Genomic DNA, 20,658 nt, shown 5'->3' on the forward strand with positions numbered 1-20,658 from the left:
ATTAAAAGAAAAAAAGAAAAAAAGAAGAAAACAATAAGGTGAAAAACCTAAATCCTCAAGTCTCTCCTCTCCGACGTTGAGTCACTCAAATCCTATCTCTCCACTTCGAACTCCAAACTCTAGTCCATTGCTGGACCGCTTCTTGACTCATTCGACTCGTTCCTCGAGTCGCGAACTATGTTGCAGAACGTCAATCTCTCCCTTGGCTCAATCTCCACCTGTGTCCACTTGATCGAGATCTGTTCCCGATCGAACTACCACTTGTCTCGGAACAACTTCTACATGGCGATGAAGTGTTTGGACTCGATCAAGACCGAGTTGCTGGACAAAACGCCGTCGTCTACGCTTAGGCAAATGCTAGAGAAGAAGATCCCAGAGATTTGCGCACATATCGAGAGGCTGGTGAGCAAAGAGTTCGGCGATTGGCTCATCGAGATCTGAGTCGTGAGCCGGAATTTAGGTCAGTTAGCCATAGGCCAAGCCTCCTCGGCTCGTCAGCGCGAAGAGGATCTTCAAATCAAGCAGCGCCAAACAGAGGAGCAGAGTCAACTTAGTCTTCGTGACTGTGTTTACGCTCTTCAAGACGAAGACGACCAACACGACGCCGTTGGGCTTAGTAACGGACTTGGAAACGACGGTCATAGTGGTGGCTTCGATTTGACTCCTCTATACAGAGTTTATCATATAAACCAAACCCTAGGACTTGTGGACCGATTCAAGCAGTACTACTTCAAGAATCGGAAGCTCCAATTGACTTCAGATTTTCAGGTATTGTCTATGACTCCATTTCTAGAATCTCATCAAACATTTTTCACCCAAATAGCCGGGCTTTTCCGAATTTAAAAAAAAAAAAAAAAGCGTCGTTTTGGTGTGTTTAACGCCAACAGTAATAGACCTTTAACATAGCCCTAAATTGAAAAAAAAAAATTAAAAGTTAGAGGACTGAATTGACAAAACTGAAAGTTAGAGGACTGAAATGAAAAAAGGTGAAAGTTAGAGGGTTAGTTTTGCATTTTTGCCTTTTTTTTTAAAAAATAAAAAATAAACCTCTTTCTTTTTCTTTTTCTTTTTCTCGGAGGAAGGAGTAATTCTTTCCTACAAGGTAATTCTTTTAGTGCTTTTTTTTTTTTTTTATCGTTTAATTGCTCACATGATTTTGATTGTTCTATTTGATTTTTAGTTGCTTCCTTCTCTTTTATTTTTCTGGAAAATTTTGACACTAAAAAACAGTGACGGCTCTAGAAATTTTATTCAGGGTGGTCAATAAGAAATTTAAATTAAAAAAAAAATTTAATAAAAATAAAACTTAAATATATTGACAAAAAAAAAAGTCGCAAATACATAAAATTTTAAAATTTCTTTCTACAGGTTTTTCATATTTTGAAATTATTGTATGATAAATTTATTATTAATGTTATCAACTACATCTTTTTCAATATTCACAACCAAGTAATCATTAAACTATGGATCTTCCTTTCAATTACCAACATCTTGCCTAAATAAGTAACAACATAAACAAAATGCATCATCCTTTTTTATGATATGTTCCAACCAATATTTTGTATTCTTTAAACTAATCAGGATTAAATCAATGCAATGCTCCACTAATTTCTTTTTTAGGGAAACCATGGCTAAGAGGTTAACAAGAACATCTTTGTAAATACGCTCCTTTTATTTTCTCTTAATCATTAGGATGAAAAGATGAGACCTTTTCTCATAACCTAGGATCTAAAAGAAGATTAGTCAAGTGAATAAAAATTTGCTTAGTAGATAAATTTTGCAATGAAAGTGATTTCCTTATAAGAATTTTGCACATAGTGCTAACAAAAAAAATAAAGGATAAACTACAAATTCATTCAACATATTCAACTTAGGCATTAAACCGTTACATTAATCATGTTCAATAAAGTGTTGAGGTATTACTTTAGTGCATATGTGTATGCAGAAGATGTATCACATAAATCCAAAATAAAATGAGTTCCAGTTGGCTCAATTGGTAAAGTCTCTGATGGTTGAATAGGAGATCCGGGGTTCAATCCCCGCCTACATCAGAAACCGAGTGGTGTCTTGATTTGATGATAAAGAGCTATCATTAGGAGCGGACGTCATAGGTCTAAACTCTCTCAAAAAAAAAAAATCCAATAAATTCAACTAAAGACTAAAGCGCTTACTAACTGACTAGCTATTGAAAAATATGTACTTAAAAAAAAATAGAAATTTTAAAATATGCCTTTTGAAAACATAATTTAAAATATCACAATTAAATATTTGATTTGGGCTTTAGGCTAATTTGTTTGTTTGGACAATTTTTGAGAAATGCTACGTTCTCAATATTTTCACAACAAATCCTAGTTGGTAATTGTTACTGATTCTAATTTACATATCATTAAAAAAAAAAAAAATTCTCCACCAGTAACAACATGCCACTTAGGATTTATTGTGAAAGTGTTGAGGACATGTTGTGAACATAGCATTTCTCATAATTTTTTTGGTTCAATCTTCAATGGACCAAAATTTTGGAGAGATAAAATTTTATTTTTAATGGAAACTTTTTTATTTAGGATGCTTAAGTTTTTTTTAGGGTGGTCAAGTTTTTTTTCTAGGATGGTCAACAACCTATATTAATTTTGAATTTCATTTTTTTAAGGCATAAAAATAAAATTTTTTCCAAGTTGAGGTTGGTCCTGTGACCACCCTTGTTGGTCCTGTGACCACCCTCAATTATACATATTGCCGCCCCTGCTAAAAAAAAAAAAAAAAAACCTCATCACACGTGTGAAGCACGTGTAGGGAGGTTTGTGTGTGTATGTGTGTGTGTGTCACACACACACACATATATATATTTCGCTACATCTTTTACAATATTTTTTTTTCTCTTTTTTTTTTTTAACCTCAGATCTCTTGTTCAACCATCAGAAACTTTATTAGTTGAACTAACTAGAACTCACTCTTTTTTTTTTTTTGGGTAAACTATGTATTTGGTCCCTATCCTATACACTATATTTTAATATGATCCCTAACCTTTCAATTGTGTCAATTTAGTCCATAACCTTTCAGTACTGTGTTAATTTAGTCCATGTGATTATCTTTTGGAAGAAAATTGATGACATGTCTAATGGCCAAAATAAAAAATTAGCTTCCATTGATGTGACAATAAACTTAAATTTTATTTTAGTTGTTTGTCATGTCAACAATTTTTATCTAAGATATAACAGCAGAGACTAAATTGACACGACATTGAAAGGTTAGAGACCAAATTCACACAATTGAAAGGTTATGGACTAAATTGAAATATGGTGTAAAGGTTAGGAACCAAATATGTAATTTACCATTAATTTTTTTATCCCATATCTTTTGTTCAACTATAAAAATTTTTACTAATTGAGCTAACTGGAACTCGCTCTCATTTTTTATTTAAAAAATAAATAAACATACAATATTTTGCTTTAATGCAAATAAATAAAATTGTCCTCATAATGTATCCTCATGAAAAGTAACAATGCATCAAAGGAAGAATGAAATACAAAACACATGCCGATTTAGAAACACTAAATAATAATAATAATAATAATAATATCAAACCAAACATAACATAAACAAATTAATAATTATGTATATATACTAACTAAAGGATAATGTTTTGCTTCTATTCATTATTGGTTTTTAATTTTGGTTTATAGGATTTTGTTTCTTAGTATATGCTTTTGTTATGGTGGAATTGTAATTTTTATCATAAAATTGTAGGCCAACCTATTGGGCGATTGCCTTGACACTCTCCCTTCAATCGACCTAAGGGGATAAGTACTAGTTTGTAAACCTATTGCCTAGTTTAAGGTTGGATAAGGCTACTACCTTGACACACATCCCTTAGTTTACCTAACAAGACTTCTAGCTGGCAAGTCCATTGCCAGATCTTAGGTTGAGTTCTTGCTAAAAACCTCTCCTCTCACTTTATATAAATGCTCTGTACTTAGCAAAACAAGGTATGCCTAACAAGCTCTACGCATTATAGCCCTATGCATTAAAAAAAAAAAAAAAGGTGCTTCTGTCGAGTGCCTCCAGTGTATTAGACTCATTGCAATCATGACACATATCCATTTTCAAACACGTGTCATGATCATAGTGAATCCTGGATAGAAGCTGCACCCTTAAAAAAAATAGAAATTTTAAAATATGCCTTCTAAAAACACAATTTAAAATATCACAATTAAACATTTGATTTGGACTTTTAGGTTAATTTGTTTATTTGGACAATTTTTGAGAAATGCTAAGTCCTTAATATTTTCACAATAAATCCTAGTTGGCAATTGTTACTAGTTTTAATTTATATATCATTAAAATTTTTTTTTTCCACCGGTAACAACTTGTCACTTAGAATCTGTTGTGAAAGTGTTGAGAACATATTGTGAATACAGCATTTCTCGCAATTTTTTGGTTCAATCTTCAATGGACCAAAATTTTGGAGAGGTCATAATTTATTTTTAATAGAAAACTTTTTGTTTAGGATTTTTAAGTTTTTTTTTTAGGGTGGTCAAGGTTTTTTTTCTTAAGGTTTGGCTTACCTCCAGTACTTTTTTAAAAGGAATCTCATTTTATTTTAATGAGAGACTGTTACATCACCCACTAATTAAATAAAATGTAAAAATTAAAACTCATTACCACTTACCATTGTATATTTAAAAAAAAAAAAAAAACATATTCAGTTAAAAAAGTACTGAGAATAAGACAAATCCCTTTTTTAGGATGATCAACAACCTATATTAATTTAGAATTTCATTTTTTTAAGGTATAAAATTTATATTTTTCCAAGTTGAGGGAGGTCAGGATTTGTGACCACCTTCAATTATACATCGCGCCACCCTAGTCATATCTATATGCCAGACCAGCTACTTAATGCATTTTCCATTATTTTTTTTAAAAAAAAAATCAACTCAACTCAACATATGGAGAAATTATAATATTCATATGATGGACAAGTAATGTGGTTTACCATTCCACTAAAAAATTTTCACTTGTTTAAAATTATTAGTTAAAATTTTTTTTTAAACATAAATTAATTACTGACTCATTAATTTTAAACAAATAGAAATTTTTTAGTGGAATAGTAGACAAATAACATAGTCTACTAAAAGACTATAATTTCTCCAACATATGGGTAGACTGTATTGATAGATAATAGGGGATAGAATAGGAGGGATTCAGAACAGACGTTAATCATCACAACAATCACTAAATTATCAATTGAAGCCGTTCGTCATCACAACCTTGAGAACCACGATAATGAAAGAACATTTCTGATTTCTGTCGTATTAATTAATTGACTATTGAGACTTGGGGTTTTATCATGTATGGGATAGCGTGCGAAGTAAAGGTGAGATTGGATAGGATACTTATTGCGGTGGAAGTGCTCATGAGACTACCCTCCAAATACATAATCTGAATTAGGTGCCCTTCCAAGCCGTGGAAGTCTCTCTTGTCTTACTTCAAGTCTTCAATACTCTTCCCCACCTCAACCATTCAATTTCTTTGAGCAATTTAGCATTGAAAAATCTCCTACATTTGTCTTTTATTTAGGTACTGCACTTTTATCCTCATAGAGAGGGCACTACATATTGTTCCATGATAACGAAGGATTGTACTAGTGTATGGAAATTAAGGGTCCATTTTGATTGAACTTATTGTTGTTGAAACTGAAAACTAAAAACTGAAAACACCGTAGCAAAATAATTTTTAAATGTGTAAATAGTACTGTAGAATTCATTTTTAATATTTTTTAATAAGTGAACAGTATATGCACAGTGCGTAAACAGTGCATACACTGTTCATAACAGTAAATGTTGTCTCCCAGAGTTAACAAATGCGGGCAAAAAAAGAAAAAAAAAAGGAAAACGTAAAACTGGAAAATGTGGACGCAGGATTCAGTTGAATCCAAACGCACACTAAATTCCCATTGAAAACCTAATCGCTTTCTTGACTTAAAATTAATCGATTCTATCAAATTTGGTTTAATTCTCTTTGACCAAGAACGCATTTCTTCTAAATTGTATCCTGCTTTGACAATAGTATGCCAACACAATTGAATATCATAAAGCGTAGGCTACACAGTTTATGATGTTATAGACACTTTATTTTGCAACCATTAATTAAATAGTGACTCCATTGTAAGTCCTTTAATTTAAAGAAAATCAACCATGGTGATGGTAAAATCTTCACCTTGAAATTCACAATCATGGTGATAGAAGAAGAGAGGGTTCTCTCCTCCCTTTCTTCTCATCATTATCACTTCGGGTCATAGTTCTCACATATGTAGAGCCAGGAGTTGAACGTGATGGTTCAACTCATGCCTCCTTATGGCGCTTGGTGACTAATCAAATCAAGAATCTGCCTGGGAGTGTGGGGGGTTAACAAGTTTTTATTTCAAGTTTTAATAATATTCATGATTGAAAATGTTTGTTCTATAATTCTAATAGAAATTGGAAAAGTAAGTACAAGAACAATCACTCTATAAACAAATTGGTAGGTTATTGATTTTTTAGTCCTTTTACTAGCAACTGGCACAAATAAAAAAATTTAACAATTTTTTGAAATCCAAATGTCAAACTATATTGTTCTCTTATGGTGAAGTTCCGTTTTTAATAGTAAATTCTCTTGGATCGCGAATTCTTACAAATAAAAATTATTTACTAACAAACAAATATAATAAAATCTAAAAAGATTCACGTATCTTAAGTTCCATAGCCAAGTTAAGAATATGCAACTCCTTTATATGTTTCCTAAACTAATGCTTTAATTTTAATTGTTTATTAGAACACAACAGATATCTAATCAATAATGATGCTCATTTTTCAAGCAAAAAATAAATAAACAAAAGTAATAATGCTCATTTGTAAAGCCATTTTGCTTATGGCACAAAAAAATAAATTTAAAAATAAAACAAAAAACCTTTTAGATGGATGTCAATAGCATGATAGTACCCAAATCCAAATGTCGCAAACTTTGAATTTTGGGTCACTCATAAGTCAACAACGAAAATATGAAACACATAATTATAATATATAAGTCATTTACATTTTTTTTGGGGTGAATTATTTTTATAAGAGATTTGTTTTTCTTTTTGTTAAACAAGAGGATTTTTGTTTTTTCCCTTTTTTGGAAGGGGGCCGTAGATCACATGTATGAGTTAGGTGGGCATAGAGAGCTTGTTTTTCAGTTTTGGGGACCAAGTGTGATTTTTTTTTTTTTAACCAAATAATCCAAATAATATGTAATATTATATACTATTAAAAAAAAGGATTTTGTTAACGGTACCATAAGGTGCCCGTGAACTACAGATTTTGTCCTTTTATTTTTATTTTTTTTATTGTAGTTTTATGTTATTTTTTTGCAACTTTTAAGTTGTGGGGCCAACTTCATAGAGAAAAAAATAAAATAAAATAAATTGTGGGGGTCAAATTTATGTCTTTTTCTTCTATTTATTCAATTTTTTTATTAAATAAAACTCACATTAGTGCAATCTTAACAAGCACCATGCGGTGCTGGTTAATATTTGTCTTAAAAAAGTATTTTAAAAATAGGGTCTGGTTAATGTGTGTCCTAAGGGTACACAGCCTTTTATTTTTGGAAACATTTTCTCGAAAATTGAAAAAACTGTTATTACCTTTTCAATTCCCAAAAAAATGTTTCTAAAAGTAGAAAATTTAATGTATACCCTTAAGGCAAACATTAGCAAAATCCTTAAAAATATTCATAGTTTCGATGCGGTGCTCAATTTCATTATGTGCTGGTGAACCAGCACCACATGCTTCAATATTAACCATGCGGTGCTGAATTTCATACTGTCAAAACTCACAACCCACCACCAATACTAGACTTGGCTACCAAATCAAGTCAATTAGGTTTAGGTTCAAACTAATTGGACACAGGTCAAGTTAGATTTGTGCCAAATATTGGTCATCAGATTAAGGTCATCCTGAACAATTTGTAAAATCTATGATCCTTACCAAGTCTTTTTTAGAGTCAAGTCAATCTAGTATTATCTGTATTTTTTCACATGCAAAAATATTAATAAAAAAACAAAAAAAAATTCAAAATATTGTAATTTTTTTTTTCTTTTCAATAAAAATAAGAGAACAAATGAACAAAAATACTAAAAAATAAAACTTAAATGATACATAAATTCTATATTTTAAATAATCCAAGGTCCACCAAATGGAAGCCTTCAAGCCTATAAGTCATTAAGAAAGAATCTAGAGTGTTTGTAGGGAGGAAAGAACTTAGGTTGTGTTTGCTTTGGCGTAAAATATTTTTCAATAAAAAATCTTTCCAACTAAAATCATTTTCAAGGAAAAATTTTATTTTTCAAATTTTTCTTACATTTTTGAAAATGCTTAGAAAAATACTTTCCATTTTTTGGCACGACATAAATTATTTTAAAAAAAAAATCCTTTTTTTACATAAAATGTAAATGACCAAAATACACCCCCCCCCCTCTCTCTGAACTTCCAAAATGATCTAAATACCCTCACCAAAACCACCAAAATACCCTCAGAAACTCCAAAAAGAGCAAAATAATCTAAAACGTCTAAAATTGCCAAAAATATGGAGATTCCACTGATATTTTGGTCATATGAGATATTCCAGGTGTAATTTGGTCATTTTGGAGTTTTGTGGGTATTTTAGTTATTTTGGAGATTTTAATTGTATGTCATTTTAGGGATTTTATAGGTATAATTACAACTTTAAGCATTTGAGGGTATTTTGATCGTTTAGGATGTTCCAAGAATCCAAGGGCATTTTGATCATTTTAGAGGTTTCAAGGGGTATTTTGGTCATTTGAGGGTTGGGTATTTTGTAGTTTTCACTTTTTAGTGGTATTTGGTCATGTTGGGCATTTTAAGGAAACTTTGGTTATTTTGGAGGTTTTGAGGATATTTTAGTCATTTTGGAGTTTTAGATGTATTTTGATAATTTTGGAAAAACTATGAGTATTTTGATCATTTTAGAGGCAATTTGGGCATTTTGGGGGTATTTTGTCATTTTGGTAATTATAGTAGTTTTAGGGGATCTTTTGGTTTTCTAGAGGACTCTGTGAAGGTGCTAAAGGCAGAAGAAGAAAAGAAATCTCTCTTCTTTTTTTTTTCTTTTTTTTTTTTTTTTTTTTTGTAAAACATTTTACAACCATCATAAATCATTACTACATTTTCCTGATCAATGGAAAACATTTTTGGTTTGTCTAGGACTTTATGTCAAGCCAAGTACCTGAAAACACTAAAAATATTTTTGGAATATATTTTACATTGAAACAAACACGTCCTTATTATTATTATTATTATTTTAGGCTAATAAAGCAAAGAGGAAGAAGTGTGAGTTTGAAACATGTTTACAAAGAATTAGAAAGTTAAAATAAGAAGAAATAAATACAAGAAATAAATTCCATATGAAAAAAAAATAAAAAAATGATTGAACTAACCTAGCTTTTTTTTTTTGATAAGCTTGAACTAACGTAGCTTGGCATTTCAACAAGTTGGATTCAGGTTAACCTGTATTTTAACAGGTTCAAAAAATTCCGACCCATATCCTTTTTCTTTTTCTTTTTTTTAATTCAGAAAAATAATCAGTTCTAGATCTAATTTTGCCCATTTTATTTGGTACTAGCCTTAAATGGGCTGAAGCTACCATAGCAGAGCACTTTTTTTTTTTTTTTTTTTTTTTTTTTGAGAAGGATCAGAGCACTTTCTAGCATCAAAGAGAAATGGTTGTTTGTGGATTTTTTATTAGCACAAGAAAAATAATTATAGAAAACATAAGAATTTACCGATATGACATTTTATTGCTAGAACTAAATTGATCATCTGGCAATTTTCTATATAGTCGATGTGGTACCGTATCATCCACCTAAAATGTCGGATGTTATAAAAACAAAACTCTTTGGACGAAAACTGTAGTATCCTACTAGTTCTTTTTGTAATGAATGCTATTTATTATCCTATTAACACTAGTGTAGTAGGTATAATTTAATAATGAGAATAAATTAGATAGGAGTTGGCATAAAAGGCATGTTTTATGCCAACCAATCCTGACCCGTCCCATCAAATTTTTACCCACAAAACAATAAACTTTAACACACAATAACCCCCAAATTTTCATAAATCAAAACCCAATTTCACCATGAAAATCACAGAAGTGACCGTTGGAGACAGTGACGATGATGCTTATAGTCTGAAGGTGACACCAGACAAAACCACCAGCACTAGGTGGTTGTGCCGATGATGCAGGCCATTTTTTAAATCTCAGTGACTTGGAGTTCTAGACCAAGTTTCTCTTCAATCTTACGGAGAGAGTAGAAAAAAGAAAAGAAAAGAAAAGCAATAACTCAGAAAAAAAATCCTACTGTTTACAAATCTCCAACAACTTCTCAGACTATCTCTCGCCGGACTCATTTCCAAAAGCTCTTGCTGTAACTGTTCTTTTGAACAGTAACATTGGGTTTTGATTTTCTGCAGATTTTGGGTTTAATTTTTTTTTTTCTATTAAATTTGGTATTTGAGAGGGAGTGGTAGTGTGTGTTATCGTTTATTATTTTTATGGGTAAAAGAGAGAGATTCAGACGTGATTTATGAACATTTGGGGGTAACAGTGTGTGTTAAAGTTTATTGTTTAGCGGGTAAAAATTTGACGTGGTAGATCAGGATTGACTAACGTAAAACACACCTTTTACCTCTATTTCTGACCCAAATTATTAATAATTAAATACTTATTGCCATAAAAATATAATAATTAGATACTTATGATTCAGAAAAAGAAAATTTGAATGCTTATTCCTCAATTGAAAATTTACATAATAGGGTGCTAATTCTAGTATATAAAATAAAGGTGTACATATTTTATCAAAATAATAATCTATATATATAATAATAGGTGAAGTAGAGAGAAACTCAAATTGCAATTCCAAATTAGAATTCTAATTTTGTGCCATGTGTCTACATCTATGTGGCCATCAGTTCATAATTATCCTTCCAATTGTTCAATTAGAATTTGAAATTGAAGTTGAATTTTGCTCCATGTGGCTAAATGTACGTGGGACCATTCTCATTAAAACCACTTCTATGTATTGGATCAAGTGAATTACTGTACTAATTAAGTTTTTTCTTGATTTTGTGTGGCCCTTTTCTTTTTTTTTTCTTTTTCTTTTTCTGCAAAATAACACGTTAGGTTAACCTCCCCTATACATTTTAGGTTTAAAGGTTGTGCTTTTTTTTTTTTTTTTTTTTTTTTTGGCCAAATAAAACCTTCTTAAGAGTGTCAATTAAGTTTTTTAGTACAAAAAACGAGGAGCTAATTGTTTTAATTTTTGTACAGGAATTTATACTGCTTAGAAAACCGAGGGGCCTAATTCGTTAAAACTTGAAAACCAAGAAAGAAGTGGCAAACAGAAAGATCAGTTCTCTTTATATAATTACATATTGCTTATAATCTGCCATGGACGAACAAAATAGAGGGCGGCCAAGTACTAGAGATTCTGTACAACAGTCTAAACTGTGAGATTAATTATGGTCTCTCAAGATTCCACCAAGGCTAAAGACATTTTTACGGCGAGCAAATACTGATTCACTCCCCACGAAGATAGCACTATTGCGACAAGGTATTTTATAGGATCATTTCTGTAATAATTGTAATGAAGTTCCACAAGATACTCTTCATGTTCAAAGGGGGTTTCATGCATTCCATATATGTCTAGAACTACTCCAACGTTCATACATGATGAAAATTTATATTGGTCATATTTTAGTAATTTTACACGATGCTAGATGTTACACCAATAATTTTGATGGTTGTAGACATGTAGTTTTGCTTTGTCACATGTAAGTCCATGGCTCACTTACTAAATCAATTAATATGCTCGCCATGTGGACTCTTTTCAAGTGTGGATGGAATAGCTTCAACCATATTGCTTGATTAAGCTTCAACCATATTCCTGTGTAATGAAAGTTATTGCTATTTTCACTCCCAAAAAAAAAAAAAAGGGAGAGAGAGAGATTTGAGGGTTACCACTTATCACCCTTTCGCCTCTGTCAAATTGCTGAAATAGCTTTTGGTAAATTTTTAATTTTTACTTTTTAAATTTGGGCATTATATATGATTTTCATTTGAGTAATTGGTAGAAGATATTGTTTCTTTTTTTGGGGTTAATTTTGTAAGACTTATTACTTTTAATGTGTTTACATTTCTTTTTCTTTTTTACTTTTACAACGACAAGTTTTTAGCTCGCAGTTGTTGATTTATGATTGTTGAGTACTCCTACAATCAATGCACTAAATTCTATGATAAATCAATTATTTGGATTTATCATTTTCTACTCCCATGTGTTGATAATATATGTTTAATGTATTGCTACAGCCTTTTCCAAGTAGTTTCCATACTTATTAAGGAGTTGTGATGTGGGAGATTTCAAGAAATGTAATGAAGCATCTTACTCAATACATCTATGATCAATTATTCAAATAATCAAGCCGTTTTTATTGCTATTGGATGCAATTTGCAATATCACATCTATGATTCTTATTATGTGGTATTTCTCATCTATTAGATCCAAATAAACTTAACTTTAAAATTTAGTTTTTGCTTTTGTTTATATTTGGTTATTTTTGTTTATAATTTTGTATCCTCCGTTTTAGTGAAGTATGTTGTAGAAAAGATATTTGTGATCCTTAGCTGATTTAAGGGTTGAGTTTGAATTCGGTAAGGATGGGGCCATCCAAAAAGAAATTGCCACATCAGTTTTTTACTTAAAGTTCAATAGATCCAACCACACATAATAACATCTTATTAAACTTATAGTTAAGTTGGATTTTCAAATGGATATTAGAATTGATTGAGTGTAGTTGTGCCTATTTTTTAATACATGTAATATGATGAAGTGGCATGTTGGGATTGGAGAGGTAAAACTTCATTTTTACACCACATTCTTATAAAATTTAATCTCTTAAGGCTTCAGCCCCAATGCTATTTTGACTTATCGAGGCCCCTTGGCAATTGGGAAAAATGATTTTTTTTTTTTTTTAAGAGCAACCTTAAATATATATATATATATATATATATTTGTTTTTATTGCATATTTCTTTTATAGTCTTAACAATATGGATTTAAATATTATTAATGGGGCATTGCCATTAAGGGATTCCTCTTAGATTAGCATCAGGTGTTGTAAAAATGTCACTTTAACATATCAAAAACCTACTTTATCTTTTTTACGTATTATCAAAAACAAAAAGACACATAATTTGGCTCTTTCTGATGATAGTTAGAGTTTATTCTCTAATGAAAATTTGAAATTAATGTGTATATTTGATAAAAAAATTATATATTTAATTGTGATTATTCATAAATATAACTGTGCATTGTAGTAAGAAACTTAACGTAACCAATATCATGAAAATTGAAAGGAAAAATCATTTTAGTACCTTCAAATGTCTTGAACTAATGCTCTATATGTTTAATAACCCAAGCTAACATTAATAGTATCATTACAATTAACAATACCCGCGCGTAAGCACAAGCTTACATACTAGTAATAATCATGGTTTTAAAAATCGGAACGGACAAAGAACCGAAAAAAAGGCTGATTATTGGTTTTATGATTCGACTGGGGTCGGACCGATGGTCGAACCGATGATGTCATAATTAATATAATTTAAATATTTAAATAATTTTTATATGAATTTTGAATTTTAATAGCTTATTTTAAGAAAATATAAAATATAGATTTTTTTTTTCTTTTTTTGCATACTATTTTTTTTTTTCTGGTCAATAATTATTGACAAAAAAAGAAAAAAGAATAATCTATCAGTAAGATTTCATATATTTATTTTTATAAATAATAGTTTAACTTTACCCATTCATCTATTCAAAATAATAAAAAATAAAAAAATCTCTCAAAGTCAAGTGATTAGACAACTCACTGACATATCTATCTCCTTTCCACCCACCATCTCACTCCCAGCCACACACGTTTACCTTTTTCTAAGAATCTTCTTTTTTTTTTTTTTTTTTTTTCCCTCATAAATCTACCACCCCACACGGTTTACCATCAAAAGATTCAGAAGTCTTATTTTTTCAGTTCTCACTTCTCAGTGTTTTGTGTTTTGTCTTTCGCTCTTTTGTCCTCCAAGCAGTACCTCCATCCGTCCCCCTCTCTCTCTGTAAGTTAGACAAAATCCTCTCATTCACTGTCTCACCGAAGAGCCGTGGGTACCTCATACCAGTCCAAAAGGCTGGTTTCAACACCAAGTATGAGCATTCAGTAATTTTCTCACTCTCTCAAGCCTAACAGATATGAGAAAAAAGAAGATTTTTTGAGCAAAAAATCTGTCCTTACACACTTATACCGACAGATCTAAGGAAAAAAAAGATTTTTCTGCAAAATAAAGCTCCATTTCAGATCTCTTTCATCAATTTTGTAAAACCGGTTTAACCTTTCCGGTTTCCGATTTTTCCGGTTGAACCAACGGTTACCGGTTAAATCTGGTTTTTTTTTTTTTTCTATTTTCGATTTTTAAGCATAACCGAACCGGATTATTCTCCGATTTCCGATCGAACCGACCGATTCAGTCCGGTTTTTAAAACTATGATAATAATAAAGGTGTATATAATCCGAATGAACTTTTGGTTCTATCAGGAATACAAATCCTCTCTCTTCGAGTCTCTCAATGTGACTTTCACACTGAGTGAGGTAAGAATTTGTATTTTCCGATTGGTGTAGACGTGGTTTCCTCCTTTCCTCAGGAATAATGTTAGTTAGGGTCCGTTTGGATACAACTGAAAACTGAAAAACACTGTAGCGAAATAATTTTTAAATATGTGAATAGTATCGTGAGACCCATTTTTAATGAAAAAGTTACTGAAAAGTGAAATTTGTGGGTCCGTAAACAGTACACGATGTGTTGTGATTGATCCAAAAAAATTTGAAAAGTCAAAGTTTGCGGCAACACCCAAAACGCTCCAAAACGCGTAAAAAAAAAAAAAACAGACAAAACGCAAACGCAACTTTTTTTTCAGCCGAATCCAAACGCGCTCTTAGGCCCACTACGAAACTCACAATTTTATTAGAACTCGCTCACGTCAAAAAGGGATAAGAATGATAATAATAATAAAATTGACCAGACAATAGCCTCGTCATAAGTGTGGACTGTTTCGGCATTGTAAAGTAACATATTTTCGGGGTGTGAAAAATCAAAACAATAGGCTTTTTCGTGTTAACATTAACATTTAATTAGGAAAAGTCTTTCCTCAAAAAAATTTTTAATTAGGAAAAGTCTTTCCTCAAAAAAATTAGGAAAAGAGACTTTTCCTAATTTAAAACAAAAACCTGAGAGAGAGGAGAAGCCAAAAACATAATTAAAACATAAGGGTTGTATGGACCCATGGCCATCTGTCTCTATCTATCTAGTATCTGCAAAACCATCAGCTTAAAATAAAATACACCAATTTAGCATCAACACGTATATTGATAGAGTAGAATACTCTATAAAAAAGTTATAAATAGAGAGAGATTACTCAGAAAGACTTGGAAAAAAAAAAAGATTGGAAAGAGAGATATATATATTTTGAGAGAGAGTGAGAGATGGAGGGAAAAGAGAGCAGTACTAGTCATCCATTGTTGAGTGGGAAGAGGAAACAGGGTTGTACTTACAGCCATGGTTTCTCTTCAGGTCAGATACAAACATTGGCTGCCATGTGTGAGGCTTGTATCCCTCCTCTTTCGATGCCATGTGATAGCATCGACAAGGACAAGGAGAACCCAGTTGACCAGAAGCCTCTTCAATCCTTTTACAGAGCTTCTGGGTCTCAACCTCCACTCCCTGATGAGGCAAGTTTGTCTTATTCTCTATATTATCCTATCTTTGTTTTCGTTCAATAATACATTATCATATTTAAACAAGAAATTTCACAGCAGGAAAATTGTGATTAGTACAACATTATTTTTACGTGCCACCACAACCATATCACTTTAATTGTACATGAATATCACAACATACTGTAACAATCTTACATGCACAACGAATTTTTGTAACAATTGAGATCGAAATTGTCACATGTCATACGACTTCACTGACATCACTTTTATTTTTATTATACACTGATGACAACAAGTAGTGCTAAAATTTGTTGTGGCCATATGATTTTATGAGTGAAGGAAGTGCTATATCTGAGATTTTTAGTCTTTGACAATATTGGTCTTCAAGTAATGAACATGTATAATATGTTTTCTCTCTATGAATGGAAAAACAGGTGGCAGAGGTGATTGCGAAGAGGTGTCTACCACGGGCTGTGGTTTTATTGAGAATAGTTCTGAATATACTATCGTTCAGATTAGGGACACTATTGCTTTGTGGATTTAGTTGCCTTGATTGGAGATGGCCATTTATTCTTAAGTTCTCTGATATGTCTCTGGAGAAGAGAGAAGAGATTCTCAAGAGTTGGACAAGGAAAAGGGGTCTGCTACCCTTTAGATTGGTGTTTGTCGTGATTAAAATCTTCTGCTTGTATACCTTCTTTTCAATGGTAATTCTTTTCACTCACTATGCCATGATCTCACCCTTACTCTATTTCTCTGTATTTATGTCCGATATTTTTTTTTCTGGATCTTATAAACATTTAAAAAGAAAAATAGAGCAAGAAAGTTTTGAAAAGTATTGTTTTAGTGGCTTCTTCTTGTTGTTGTTGGGCTTTTAAAACAACACATAGGGGGGAAAAAAGAAAAAAATTAAAAATATGAAAACGCATAATAATAAATCTTTGACTTTTGAAGGATATGTCATATATCATGTTTTGAACATTACTTTCTACAAAAGGGTTTTTTGCAAACGTGTTGGCAAGTGTTTGATGTTGCTTTCTGTATCACTGTGACAAGACAACTGTGTTTATTCATTTTTGTGAACATGTCGGTGTCATGTTATTACTGGTCATGGTTTTGAGGATAATGGAGGAAGCAGAAGATAGAATTAACTTCCTGGGTGTGGCCTACCTACCTTATTACTGATGTATGGTTGGGCGTTGCGATTTGCAATTTCTGCATTATTGCCTCAAACCTACTTTAATAAAGAAAGTAAACATTTCTTAACCACCAAATTTACTTGTGTCATAGTCATATAACTGTTTTGAAATGAGATATTGGAAAACTTGTCAACTTTGATCTCTATTTTGACTTCTAAAAAAGGTTTGAATGCCTTTTCGTTTTTCTTTTTTAATTTCTCTCTTTTCAATTTCTTTTTATTTTTAAAAAATCAGCTTAGCGCAGACTTCAATCTGAACTCTAATTTTTATTAAGAACCATCTTATGAGTCTTTTTTTTTTTTTTTTGGGAATGTTATATGCGTTTCCTAAATGACCTCTATAAAATAAACAGGAGACAAAAATATGATATTTTCAAAGAAACTAAGCATGATCTAGCAAGTTTCCCCAGTTATCTAAGGGCTGAGAGGAGATTCGTATGTTCTTTTATTTATGTCAGATTTTAAATATTTCATACTAAGACATTGGATAATTTTAGGTATATCTTGAATTATTGATCAACCAATGGAAAGTTATTAATTTTTACTTATGTGCTTGAGATTTTATGGTTCAAGAGACTCAATCCTATTGTAGACTGATACGCTTGTAGCACAAGCAAACTAACCTGAGGGTTGGTCTAGGGTTCTCTATTATATAAGCCCTTTATTGGGTTCATTGTGATAAACAAATATACATAAAAGATGTAGCCATCAAGGGCTTTTCACCATGGATGTATGCCGTTAAAACTCTTGCTTCCACTTTTCTCTTTTCTCTCTCTACAAGTTATTGAGTTTTTTCCCCCATTTTTCTACTTACTGCAGGCTGACGAAAATTCAGAGAATGCATCATGGGAAGCAGTTGGATACCATATTGACAATAGGGAAAAGTTGACCAGACACCAAAAGGAGAGGCCTCTTCAGAAGGGAGTCATAGAAACTATGTATGAAAAAGACTCTACATTTGTTCAGTCTCTCACACAAAAAGGCCTTGAAGTCATTGAAGATACAGAGCACAATGTGTGCAAGATCAAATGTGATGTCATTGTTGTTGGTTCTGGTTGTGGTGGAGGGGTTGCAGCTGCGGTTCTTGCAAGCTCCGGCCAAAAAGTAGTCATCCTTGAGAAAGGGAATTATTTTGTACCTGAAGATTTTTCTTCCCTAGAAGGTCCTGCCATGAATGAGCTATATGAGTCAGGTGGAATTTTATCAACTATTGATGGTAAACATTTGATCTTTGCCGGCTCCACAGTGGGTGGAGGCTCTGCTGTAAACTGGTCTGCATGTATTAAAACACCAGATTCAGTTCTTCGAGAATGGTCTATGGATCATAAGATCCCACTTTATGCTAGCTCTAACTATCGATTTGCCATGGATGTCGTTTGTAAGAGGATTGGTGTCACAGATAAGTGTGTGGAAGAAGGCTTTCAGAATCAAGTAATCAAAAAAGGGTGTGAGAATCTTGGTTTGAAAGTTGAGGCAGTCTCAAGGAACTCTTCAGCAGATCATTACTGTGGTTCTTGTAATTATGGTTGTAGAACAGGAGACAAGAAAGGCACTGATTCAACTTGGCTGGTAGATGCTGTGGACTGTGGTGCAGTAATCTTAACAGGATGCAAAGCTGAGAGATTCATATTGGAGAATGGAAGGACGAGAAAGAAATGCTTGGGGGTGATTGCAACTTCTTTGAGTAAGAATGTCACAAAGAAGCTGCAAATTGAGGCTAAAGTAACAATTTCTGCATGCGGGTCTATAATGACGCCCCCTCTAATGATCTCTAGTGGCTTGAAAAATCCAAATATTGGCAAGAACCTCCACATCCATCCTGTTCAAATGGTATGGGGATACTTTCCAGAACATATATCGGACCTCAGAGGCAAAATGTATGAGGGAGGGATCATTACTTCGCTCCATAAGGTGGTTTCGGAGGATTCCAATGTCAAGGCCATTATAGAATGTCCTGCATTAGGACCTGCCTCATATAGCGTATTACTTCCATGGGTTTCAGGGCTTGACATGAAGGAGAGGATGGCAAAGTATGCTAGAACTGCTATCCTTTTTGCATTGGTCAGAGATCAGGGTTCAGGAGAGGTGAAGACAGAGGGTGTCATTAATTATCGATTAAGTCAGATTGATAAAGAAAATCTTCAAGTTGGGATGAGGCAGGCTTTGCGAATTTTGGTTGCCGCTGGAGCTGTTGAAGTGGGCACATTTAGGAGTGATGGCCAGAAAATTAAATGTAAAGGAATTAAGGAGAAGGAGTTAGAGGAGTTTTTGGATACAGTAACAACAGTTGGAGGGCCAGGGTCTAGGGGAGAACACTGGACCATGTATTGTTCTGCACATCAAATGGGAACTTGTAGAATGGGTGCCACAAAGGAAGAAGGTGCAGTTAATGAGAGTGGTGAAAGTTGGGAAGCAAAAGGTTTATTTGTATGTGATGCAAGTGTTCTACCTACTGCAATTGGGATCAATCCCATGATTACAATCGAGTCCACTGCTTATTGTATTTCAAAGAGGATTGCAGAGTCCTTGAAAAGTGGAAAAACAGTGGAGGATAACTAACGTTTCTCATCCTATATTTTGATTAGTCTTAGAATGATTTTAAATAAATTTGTGTAATGAGAAAACTAAAGGATTAGTCTTTAGTTATAAATAAAAATATTGTTTGCATGAGTTTCAATTTTTTTGTCTCTAAACTTTAAAATATTATTTTTGTTGTTTGCATGACTTATGTAAATGTTATGTTTCTAGCATTAAATGTTATATGGTTAGAAATTGAAAGGAGTGGAAGAAATTAATGTCATGCCTCCAGAATTGGTTGTTCAAGTAATCTATAAAGAATAGCTCACTTGCAAATTAATTGATGTAGAACTCATGTGAGAGCAGTTGACCCCTAAGTTTTGGAGTAAAATGTAACAGTTGGGAGTTATGACCAAACTTACCGAGGTATCCCCAACGGTTTCATCTTAATCCAAATTTAGGGGCCAAACCACAAGAAGTAAAACGTGGGTTATGTATCATTTCCCAATGTTTTTTTTTTTTTTTTTAACAATATAGAAATTCTACTCTAACCTAATCTAAATATATATGTGTGTGAAGTTCCCTCCTAGAAACTTGAACCCCGGTCCTTACCCCCCACACCCTACAAGCACTTATACTTGTGGAATGACCATCGCACCAAAGGTATTCTTTAAATCAGCAAAACTATAAATTGTATGCAAATATGCGATTATAGAGCAAGAAGTCCCCTCAACTTTTTTGAATGAAATATATTCCTCTAATAATAACAGATGATTCTTTGTACATGAAGAGCAATTACAAGGTGATGGGTTGGATCCAATCATAAACTAGCATATCCAGAAAGGTTACAGTACACCTAAATTTCTTAGCTTTAGACATAAAATGGGGTCAAAGCCCAGGGGGGCAGTTTACCCTGCTTCGGGGAGCTGGTGGCTTGGAAGCAACAAACATAACTGCTACAGATGGCATACTGGCATCACAACAATTCCTATTATGTTATGGCACGCTGATTTTTTACAATCATATATATATATATATATATATATATATATTAAAGATTGAGCCAGTACCAGATCTCTTAGATTCCCAG

General features: G+C 32.4%; 1 protein-coding gene across 1 annotated transcript; it reads left to right on the plus strand.

Moving 5' to 3' along the window:
* Positions 1-15,507: 15,507 nt before the first annotated feature.
* LOC126698527 (long-chain-alcohol oxidase FAO2-like) lies at positions 15,508-19,728 on the plus strand. Its single transcript, XM_050395825.1, has 3 exons — positions 15,508-15,865; positions 16,288-16,560; positions 17,871-19,728. The coding sequence occupies exons 1-3, from the start codon at positions 15,620-15,622 to the stop codon at positions 19,608-19,610; spliced, it is 2,259 nt and encodes a 752-aa protein (XP_050251782.1). The 5' UTR covers positions 15,508-15,619; the 3' UTR covers positions 19,611-19,728.
* The last annotated feature ends 930 nt before the right edge of the window (positions 19,729-20,658 follow it).

Source organism: Quercus robur, chromosome 9 (assembly GCF_932294415.1).
Source record: "Quercus robur chromosome 9, dhQueRobu3.1, whole genome shotgun sequence".
Lineage (NCBI taxonomy): Eukaryota > Viridiplantae > Streptophyta > Magnoliopsida > Fagales > Fagaceae > Quercus > Quercus robur.

Excerpts from the sequence above, each read along its gene's own strand:
- LOC126698527 (XM_050395825.1), top strand. The coding sequence starts at position 15,620 with ATGGAGGGAAAAGAGAGCAGTACTAGTCATCCATTGTTGAGTGGGAAG. Across the intron at positions 15,866-16,287 it reads AACCTCCACTCCCTGATGAG|GTGGCAGAGGTGATTGCGAA; the intron begins GCAAGTTTGTCT and ends ATGGAAAAACAG. Across the intron at positions 16,561-17,870 it reads TGTATACCTTCTTTTCAATG|GCTGACGAAAATTCAGAGAA; the intron begins GTAATTCTTTTC and ends TACTTACTGCAG.